General features: G+C 38.8%; 1 protein-coding gene across 1 annotated transcript in view; it reads left to right on the forward strand.

Moving 5' to 3' along the window:
• The window catches only part of LOC124290510 (ankyrin repeat domain-containing protein 50-like), a 41111-nt gene extending 29850 nt beyond the window's left edge, over window positions 1-11261 (forward strand). Inside the window, exons 2-5 of the mRNA XM_046727268.1 lie at window positions 4785-4880; window positions 8302-8775; window positions 9509-9672; window positions 9983-11261. Of these exons, the coding sequence (XP_046583224.1) occupies window positions 8309-8775; window positions 9509-9672; window positions 9983-10542 (1191 nt within the window). The 5' untranslated portion in view covers window positions 4785-4880; window positions 8302-8308 and the 3' untranslated portion in view covers window positions 10543-11261. The remainder of the gene's footprint in view (window positions 1-4784; window positions 4881-8301; window positions 8776-9508; window positions 9673-9982) is intronic.
• Window positions 11262-11463: the final 202 nt, after the last annotated feature.

The following is an 11463-nucleotide window of genomic DNA, read 5'->3' on the forward strand; positions in this document are numbered from 1 at the left end:
AGCGATTTCTTCCTACATCTCGTGGTTCAAAATATCTGTGCTTTGGTGGATTTGTGTACTGAGTGAATCAGATTATAGGAAAAATCAGATGCAACCGCAAAAGATTCAGGTAATATTATCGTTTAACAGATTATGTTAACAATTCTAACAATTTATATACAGTAGTATTCTAGATTGGTGTAAGAAGATTCAGGTGATACCATTGTTTAATAGATTTTGTTAAGAATTTCAACAATTTATATATAGCAGTAGATTAAAGATTTTGAAAGGCATTTAGAAGTTGGATAAATATGAATACATGACACGTTTTATGGATAACAACTTCTTATTTATTCTTTACACGACGTTTCAGAGCTAATTCTTGCTTTCATCAGGTGAATGATGAGTCAGTACAAAGAGTGAATATATATAGATAAAACATGTTTACACAATAAGGAGGGAGAACGTACAAAGATAACAATGTGTTTTGATGACAAAGCCAAGAGTGGGAGTGGGGTGTGATGATGTACAAAGATAACAACTTAATATGAAGCCAATGATAACAACATGATAGGAAGCCAATTAGACAGGACTAATGTACAAAGATAACAACTTAATATGAAGACAATGATAACAACATGATAAGAAGCCAATTAGATAGGACTAATGTACAAAGATAACAACTTAATATGAAGACAATGATAACAACATGATAGGAAGCCAATTAGATAGGACTAATGTACAAAGATAACAACTTAATAAGACGCCAATGATAACAACATGATAGGAAGCCAATTAGATGACTAATGTACAAAGATAACAACTTAATAAGACGCCAATGATAACAACATGATAGGAAGCCAATTAGACAGGACTAATTCCAAAGATAACAACTTAATAAGACGCCAATGATAACAATATGATAGGAAGCCAATTAGATAGGACTAATGTACAAAGATAACATTGTAAGGAGGAAGCCAAGAGATTATAAGACAATAGAGTATACACTTGGAAGGTAAATGCCTTTGTCCCGGTTAATGGCTGGCTTCTTTCTCTGGATCTCGATGCTTTCTTGAAGCTTCCTCTTTTTCCAGTGGTTGATGTTGGTGAGTAGAATCTTGTTTGTTGTCAGGAAATATGGGGGTCGGGATTTTTGATGAGATGTTCCGAAAGGGCAGATTTCATTAGTGTAGAAAGATTCAGGTAATACTAGTATTAACGTTTAATAGATTTTGTTAACAATTCTAACAATTTAACTATAGAAGTAGATTGGTGTAAAGTCTGGGTAAAAAAAATGTCTAAAACAAAATAACAAATCAATTTTGTGCGCGGAATGCGGAACGGCCCACGCCTCCGAGACATCAGTGATTACATCACCAGCTACTGGATCGAGGGTGACCATAGATCCCGGTGGAACTACCACGATTCCAACGGCCCCTGCACCAACAACCATCTGGAAGGATGGCACTCTCGTCCGAAAAGATTGGTGGGAAAGACCCACCCCAATATTTTTGAAATAATCATATTTCTTGCCAAGGAGCAGACTTACACTCAAGTCCGTCTGTTGGACAATCAAGGAACAAGGAATACAGGTACTTTGAACGTCGCCTGTAAGTCTTAATACATGATCCCAGGAGTGGACAAATCAGCATCAGGGAGTTTGCAGATGCTGCATCTCACCTACTTCTTGCTTAATGATTTTGTATACGAAATAAAATGGACGCAATATAGTATGTTTCTCCTGTTGTGTATGCTCTCAACCGCTTATTATTATCGCCTTGTGAATACACGTATTTCGTCTTTGTCTTTTTTAATTCCCTGTTAATTGCTATAAGGTCAAATGGACAGGACGTTGACTTTTTTTCTTAAACTGAACCGTGACATTTCAGCCAAGGGTGGACGTCCTGTCCGGTCACCAATTTAGCTGATCTAATCATCCTGTCACGGTCACGTGACTACCCCTCCAAAACAGGTTCTGCGTGTCCAATCGGTCACTGTAAGTGATCTATGTGAACCAACCAAAATCGTAATTTAAAGATATATATTATATGTTTTGGCCAATCGCAAAAGAATTCCTATATTGATCAGTGATGTTTCGACAATAAGAGGCCAGTGATTTCGTATCAACACGTTTGACCTCACAATGGATATTGAAACATCTGCTTGACTGATCATTGACTTAAAGAATTCTACATTTTATTTTAAGGTATGTTCTTTTGTTCATCTCTATACATTATGCCAGGTAATGTCATGACTGAAATGTATTATTTGTGAATAGAGAGTGGTAATATCATGTGTATAGTGTACTTGCATGAACATGGTCATGCATAATATCTCAGATAAGGACAAGCTTTATATTTGGGAGATGCGACGTTTCGATACAGATTCTTGTATCGCTGTCAAGCAAGTATGAGTCAGGTAAGAAAAGGGGCTTTTTCGAATCTCCCGAATAAAGAAGTTGTTCATCCATAAAAGCTCGGTGGGGTAGCCTAATGGTTAAAGCGTTGGCTCGTCACGCCGAAGACCCGGCTTCGAATCCCCACATGGGTACAATGTGTTAAGCCCATTTTTGGTGTGCCCCGCCGTGATGATGCTGGAATATTGCTAAAAGCGGCGTAAAACCAAACTCAGTCAGTCAGCCTTTCTCTTTGTCTCACATCTACCTGTCTATACGCTGCTTGATCCCTTCTAGGGGAGGAGGGATAGCCTGGTAGATAAAGCGTTCACTCGTCTCGCCGAAGATATAGGTTCGATTCTCCACATGGGTACATTTTGTGAAGCCCATTTCTGGTGTCCCCGCTGTGGTGTTGCTGGAATATGGCTAAAAGCGGCGTAAAACTAAACTCACTCACTTCATCTCTTCTAAACATTTTATATTCATAACAAAATGTATCAGTTGACTTGTAACATCGGAAACAGACTCGAGTAGTTTCTGATCCACCCAGAGTCATGTACGACATGAAACTATGTAGTTCAACCCATTTTCTAAAAGGGTCGGCGGGGTAGCCTAGTGGTTAAAGCGTTCGCTCCTCACGCCGAAGGCCCGAGTTCGATTCCCCACATGGGCACAATGTGTAAAGCTCATTTCTGGTGTCCCCTGTCGTACTATTGCTGGAATTATGCTAAAAGCGGCGTAAAACTTACTCACTCACTCTGAAAGTTTGTCCTTATCTGATTCATCAGCTTCTAAATATGCCACTTTAAGAAGTCATAATATCTCAGTCGTTCTTCAATATGTGAGTGAATTACATGAGCTGTCATGGATTAGTTGTGCCTATATTAGAGCTGTGACGATATATCGTAGTATCGATAATCGTGATACTTTATCTGACGATAAATATATCGATGTGTTTCTTCGTATCGTGATATGTATCGTTGACCTTAAAATTGTTAATTTTCACTAGATATTGATGGTTATTTCAAAATTTCTTGCTATTAAATTATGATTTTTTAAATGAAAATAACTAAAGAAAGCATATCGTGATATGCATCTAATCGTATTGTTCCAAGATATCGCGATACGTATCGTATCGTGAAATTTCTGTATAGTCACACCTCTAACCTATATTGCACGCATGTGAACTAATACATATGAAGGATTCAATTGCAAAAATCATTTATATTAGATTCATATGACTATGTTTCCCAATGTTTATTATATGATGTTAGGTTGAGATGAGACTTACTATGCATACAACTCTACCATTTGAAATGCCAATTCCCCCATCGAAATGTAAATAAGCTTATTGTTTGAATATAATTTATGTATATGTATGATAACACTCTTGACCTCACAAGAAATATGGAAACATCTCTTCGTCTTTACTCATGACTGTCTACTCAAAACAGAGCTTCACTTGGAATGAAGTGTTCACCATCAAGCATATACTGCCTGTATGTGACAAATTAGCTGTATTTCTTACAAAAAGGTGTTAGGATGTTTTCTGTTGCAAATATGTATTTTAAGCCACACACGCGCGCGCTTTCTTCCTTTAAACTTTGTGCTTACAATGGATTTGTGTAAATGTGTAGGCTTGGTCTCACCGCCATTGCCTCTCAATCACCCCATAAATATAAGCGTAGAATACAGGTAAAAAACAATATACTGTGCTTTAAGTACGTTAAAGAAATCTTAACTACGGATGAAGAGCTTTTAGCGTTATCCAGGAGGCTGCTCTCCACGGGTGCTCTATAAACAGGTTGTTATATGTACAGTTTCTAAACGCATGTTATGAGATAATATATTTCTACGACTTTATCAATTTTGTCCATTTAGATACAAACAACAAGCTGTATCAAGTGGTAAAGCCCCATTAAACAGCGATCGAATTAAAACAACATAACTGAGGGGGTGAGTGAGTGCGTACAGTTTTACGTCGCACACAGCAATATTCCAGCTATATCGCGGCGGCCTATCACTCCAGACCAGAGTGGACCAGACAATCCAGTGATTAACAGCATGAGCATCGATCTACGCAATTGGGATGCGATGATATGTGTCAACCAAGTCAGCGAGCCTGACCATACGAACCCGTTAGTCGCCTCTTACTACAAGCGATTTTACTGAAGATCAATTCTAACCCGGATCTTCACAGGTCAACACACCGTAAGCTATACAATGTTATTGTTCGCACAGAACATACACAATATGTGAACCGTATTTCAACCCAAGTCTCCGACATATGTTAATGTATAAAAAGCTGTTGATGTTAACACAATATACAAATCAATGAATTTACAGGGAGCTTCAGGTAACGTCACTCTGTCCGTGATTGGTTGACATACGTCCATGATTCGTCTTTCAGTGGTGATGTGAGATTCCCTCGGACTACCTGAGCCATTTTCAACATAATAACCACACCTGTTATCAACACTTCATCAAAGCCACTAGATAGCACCAGGTAAGCGTGATGTTACCTGTACTTTTTCATCAGTCATCTTTCATGATTTTTTGTTTCATGATAAAACGTTACACCTTATTTATACTGGACCCATGAAGGTCCGGGTTAGAATGAACCTTCAGTAACCCATGCTTGGCGTAAGAGGCGACTAACGGGATCGGGTGGTCAGGCTGGCTGGCTTGGTTGACACAGGTCATCGGTTCCCAACTGCGCAGATCGATGCTCATGCTGTTGATCACTGGATTGCCTTGTCCAGACTCGATTATTTACAGACCACCGCCATATAGCTGGAATATTGCTGAGTGCGGCGTAAACCTAAACTCACTCTCACTGAAAAAATCGGATTGTTTTGAAAAATAACTAAGTTGCAATGAATGATGGTTTAAGAAAATTAATTTATACACATGTGGAAAGTTCTCGATGTTTTTGCGTAGTTGATTAGGGCTTTACAGAGATGTATACGTACTTGTGCATTGTGTCCGTGCTGACTAATATCATTGAAATCATATGTGCCAAGTGGCTTATGATTAAAGATCCATCACTGTAATCTGCAATGACTAACAGCACAGGACAGTTTCTTTGTTTATTCCAGCAAAATCAGGTTACGAGCATGTCAACCCAGCATGTTCAGAGACAAAATATTGGTTACTAGGACTATTAAATGAGTATTGTGTACGCAATAATTCTCGGATATCGAGAAACAATCATTGGCAATATTCTCATACAATAGGAATGAACACAGTAGTCCTTATAAGAAGGCTTACACTGAGATTGCATAAAAAATACCTGTCAAAGTATATGATGAATGTTACAGACAAAAAATACAGAAATTTCAGACACAAAATGTTCCAAGTGATGGACGTAGAGGAGAGAACAAGCAAAGATAAATTTACACCAAGAATATATAAACACAGAGCATAATCTAGAAATAATCTGATATAGTGTTTTTGAAAAACAAGAAGTCAAGATACTTGCTCATACAATTCTGACAATGGAAGCGTCCATCCAGGTAGCAAAAGTAATGTAAGTCCCCATGGTCCCTAGAATGGTAATCAGCCTTCAATTTCTGGTGATCTATAGCCCGTTTATATATTGTATTGTTGTCTATAGTGATATCTTTTTTTTGATGACATACTAGTTTTAAATTTTAGAGCTGTGATACGCTAGTAGTTTTACTGTCCTTCGATGGCAGATTTTTATGTTCTAAATTTATTGATTTTAATGTTGATATAATTAAATTGTTCTCGTCACGATATGGCTGACATATTGCCGATGTGACGTTAAATATCAACTCACTCACTCACTGATAATGGAAGCCATTTTTTCTTCAAACGCAGTCCCTTTATTCTTCTTGCGGGCAATGAATTTTTCAATAGAATATATATACATGAAGATCTTTATCACTGAATCAACTGAACGGGTTGTCCTTTTATGACTATTTAAGTGGTTGATGGACTTTGCTGGGAAACCAAAAACAATAGCACAAGTATCAATTTTATTTCTTCATTGAAATAAGAGTTTAAGTACAATTCCACACTCAGCCAGGATTCTTTGACATGCTCACACACTAGAAAATCCCTATCAGTTTTACAAAAGGAGAACATATCCCCAATTCATTAGTTTCATATGTTTTAGTTCCTTCTTGGTGTAGACAACGCCATGTGAGAATGTAAATTGGAATTGTAATAGTTTTACCTCATTTGTGTAACCCCTATAATGAAGAAGGATGGAAGTGCCACATTGACGTTTTCAACCCATTTGTCACACACAGCACCAGACAGTTTTATCTGTGCCTTAAAAGGGCGATATACATAAACAAATGCCAAGAAAAGGAATTGTCAAATAAACCCACATGTCCGCAACTGCATTTCCTGTCATTGGAGTTTTGCTCTCGTGTTGTGGTTAGGGCACAATAGGTTTTAAGAACCCCTCGGAAATATCTCATCAAGTAAACTTCCGTCATTCTGATTTGGCAAGACTTTTTATCGAGGTTGAACAGGCTGTTCAGTGCCAGCTGTGGCCAAAGTTCGACAAAGTTCCGAGTTTGTTATTCCAACATGGGTACTGTGTTCTCATTTCCTGAGATACCACAACGCTGAATGATTGCTAAAAGGGGAGTACATTCGGCATAATATCCTCCCATTTGTCAAACATCCCAATAGTCAGACAGGTAAAACTACAAACCATCTGGTTGAGTGCACAGCTAATGGCCCATAAAATAAATAACAGGACAAACCATTATTACTCCCAGGCCGATATCATCGGCATATCAGGTACAAATGACAATAAATATTGTGGCGGAATAGTAGTTAGCCGGAAGAATTTACAATTTGCATGATATATTTACAGAATTTACTGAGCTGATTTTTCATAACAGACATCTTTTTACGGGTTTTAACATCAACAGAAAGTGGGACTGTACCTAATTCACCATAAAGCCTAGACAGTGGGGTACATTTCTTTACAGGTTATAATTTTCCCATAAAACCTATTTACATTTTCAATTTGTTTTAAATTAACATTTCCCCACATTTCACGACCGTACAATAAGATTGGTTTCACCATTGAATCAAAAAGATTTAGCTGACACTGTATTGATCAGATTAACATTCGACTTCTGCGTAAAACAAAATACATGGCTTTAGTAGCTTATTTACTGAGATTTGATTAAGATAATTTGAAAGAACATTTACTGTCAAAAATAACTCCAAGGTATTTATGCACAATATTATAACAGTTTTCCTCAGGTTCAACTAACTGGTTGAAATATCCAATAGGGACATACCCATTTATATATGGGTGTTAAATATATATACACATATATATTCAAGTAATCTAGTGTCTCATAGGCCTATTGGACGGGTGCTGTTTTTAATATATTATAATCATGACCATAAATTCTGTAACACGGCATGTGACACTTAAATAAAATAATTTTTCTTCTTCTCTTCTTCTTCTCTAACTAATGGGAGTGAACCTTCGGCATCATTCCTCTCGCCCCCGTCCCCCTAGTCCTCTGTTGTTACAAGCCACTGTTACAGAGGAGTGAGTACAGCTAAAAGAACAACCAGGCGAGTGAGTGAGTGAGTGAGTTTGGTTTTACGCCGCTTTTAGCAATATTCATGCAATATCACGGCGGGGGACATCAGAAATGGGCTTAACACATTGTACCCATGTGGGGAATCGAACCCGTTTCTTCGGCGTGACGAACGAACGCCTTAACCTCTGGGCTACCCCACCGCCCCGAACAGCCAGGCGAGGGGCTAGAGGTACTAATTAGTGGCTTGTAACAACAGGGGGCTAGGGGGACGGGGGCTAGAGGGGTCGGGTCGTACATTCAAGAAGCGAAACAAATAATAACAAGACATTTATGTTGTATCTGAACATTGCATGCTTAATCGCTACATTTGTTTATCGACAGATTGACGATGGGAATACACAAAACCGTGACGATACTAGCAGTCGTAGGCTCATTGGTCTATGTTTTATTGAGTGTATACAACGGATATTATTTCTACGACCGAAATATCATTATGCCATGCCCAAGTGTTCTAAGTGCACAACGTTATGGACTTTGGCAAACACGACCTTTAACAGAAAAGGAAGATAATGAAATCGAAACCTTTCTGCGTGAATCTCTCTTCACTGGAAATTCTTTCCCACTTTATGAAGGCACGAAAAACGCTTGTGGAAATATATCTTACTTCAATGAAACAGCACAAAATCGGGCTGGGCATTGGCATCGTGTGTTGTGCAATCCAAGGGGAGATAACCCATGTTGCTATAACAACCGGTGTGTGAAGAAAGCAGTTGGGCAATGTGTGTGTTCCGAATGTTATGACCTTCGAACTGAAGTGCATGCTGAGTATTCGAAGTGGATCCCTAATGATGACAGGTAAATATGAAGAAAAATGTCTTCTGGCTAAAACACGTCATGACTGGCGGAGGAGAGAATGAAGCGTCAGTAATATGAACAGTTCCTGAAAAACATTAAATTATAAAGGAGCCGTTATTTCGAAAGACACACAGTAAAGCTTTCGTCGAATGTATTTCGACCAAACTATTTGCGACCTCTAGTCGCCATCACACAAAGTAACCGATTTAACCCACTCAGCCACCACTCTGTCCACTAAGATGGAAGTCTGACAATTGGTAATCTATTACTTTGTGTGCCCATCTGTCAGTGTAAATGGCAAGGTTTCCATGGCAGAAGCTATGGACACACAAAGCCTCTTAGAAACTGGAAAAAAATGTAAAATATGCTATTTTAGGGGTCACACTTTCTCAGTTAGAAGCGATTTAAGTACTTTTGGGGTTGAGTTTCACATGTTCGAACATACACTCGCAGTGTAAGGCACATTATCGCTGATAAACTTGAAACTGATCTATAAAATCAGTATAAGAAATTGCAAAGGAATTATGTCTGCGACGGTCTGTACATAATCGTGTCCAGTCCAGATTATCCAGTGATCAGCAGCATGAGCATCGATCTACGAATCGGATTTATGGTATGACATATATCAACCCTTTATCCGACCGGGTATTGCCGTCCTTGATCCTTAATATCTAGAGCCTTTTTATAATCTATGGAGACGAAACATTTTGAATTGCTTCTTTGTTCTGTTTAGATGTCAGATTGAAAACTTCACATCACAGTCAGCTTGTGAACTGTTAAAGGGAGGGACCTACCACTTCTACGGTGACTCTCTGGTTAGGATGATGTTTCTCGCATTTATCATCATACTCAAGGGAGACAATCTACATGGTGGACTCCGTCCTGACACTCCCAAAGGTACGACTGAGTGAGTGAGTGAGTGAGTTGTATGGTTTTATTGTCTTATGGCGCTTTTTATCAATATTACAGAAATACCACCCACCCCGGATCTTCATTGGACTTAATACAGATAAACATTCCTAAAGTGATATGTTACTGATACTATTCATGTGTGTATGTGCGTGCGTGTGCGCGTGCGTGCGTGTGTTTTTATGATGTATGTATGTATGTATGTATGTATGTATGTATGTATGTATGTATGTATGTATGTATGTATGTATGTATGTATGTATGTATGTATGTATGTATGTATTGTTCTCTGTTTCAGAGGAAGCGGAAAAATGCTCCGGAATGTACGTTTTTCCAATAAAAAACTGCAGACGTTACCTTGACTACAGCCCGACTCTATGTAATGGAACAGTGAAGGCGATGTTTAAGATGTATACTCAGGGAGGTGCGGCGCCAAGGATGGTCAAAGACGTCACACAGATCCTGGACAGACCTCGATCTATGATTCTGTATGGCTGTGGTATGTGGTCAATGTTTAACACAAATGACGTTGAGAGATATGCACTGTCTGTTATCCACGCTGTCCACAACGGCACTGACCGGCAATGGCCAAAGTTGGTGTGGTCAGGCATTCACCATTACGGTCTTTGGCGACGTCACCATGTCAAAGCAGTAGACTTTGAACACGCGGAATCCTTCAACAGACATATGGAGGCAGTTGTAGGGAAGTACAATGTGCCAATGTTTGATACCTTCAACATGACTCGAGGGGTACGGAGCGTGGACTCAATTCATTTCGGCCCAGGAGTAAACTTCCTCAAAGCTCAGATCTACCTGAACTATATCAAAGAGCTACAAACTAAAGGCAACTGGGACTAACAGTTTGTGAATACCATATATGGTATGTCCTACGCCTGGGAGCCACGTGACGATTTGAAACCGAAGATGGAGTTATCAACGTTGATGCAACAGAAAGTTAAAGGCCAACTCGCAGTCCAGGAACTATTGAGAGTTGATGGGCCAAGTTGTCATCACGTGACCTGACGTCATAGTGGAGAGCTGACTTGCAGACAATCACTGTTTCTGTATCGTACTCTCTAGATTCAACGTTCGCTATGATATAACAAAACAGCGATGCCGATGAAGACGTCACTTTCGTCTGAGGTCAGTTAAAATAGTCTTGACGGTAATATAACCCTAACGTTAACGTCAGCATTATTTCAGCCATATAGCGGCAAGACCACACACATGCACATTTTAAATGAGTTTCTTAAAATACATATTTCTTCACTACATTATTATTTACAAACAAGGAAAGGTCCGAAATTTAAAAACCAGCAATGTGTAATTCTCACTTCTTACTTACAGTTTATGATACAGGTCAATTTCTGTCAAGCTGTTTACAAAAAGGCTATGATCTGGAGCAGTAATTGTACAATATTTAGATGGTATGGATATCAACTTTACAACACAACATTGGAAGTTTCTTGCTCCCCTTATTATTTGTAATTCCACACTGCATTGTATTAACTTTAAGTCAACAAAGATAGCGTGAGTGAGTTTAGTGTTACGCCGCTTGCAGCTGTATTGCCTTAATATCACGGAAGTGAGTGAGTGAGTAAGTTTAGTTTTACGTCGCTTTCATTAGTATTGCAACAATATCACGGAAGTGAGTGAGTGAGTTTAGTTTACGCCGCTTTCAGCTGTATTGCAACAATATCACGAAAGTGAGTGAGTGAGTTTAGTTTGACGCCGCTTTCAGCAGTATTGCAACAATATCACAGAAGTGAGTGAGTGAGT

Source organism: Haliotis rubra, unplaced genomic scaffold, assembly GCF_003918875.1.
Source record: "Haliotis rubra isolate DU_JTF1 unplaced genomic scaffold, ASM391887v1 Scf1125, whole genome shotgun sequence".
NCBI lineage: Eukaryota > Metazoa > Mollusca > Gastropoda > Lepetellida > Haliotidae > Haliotis > Haliotis rubra.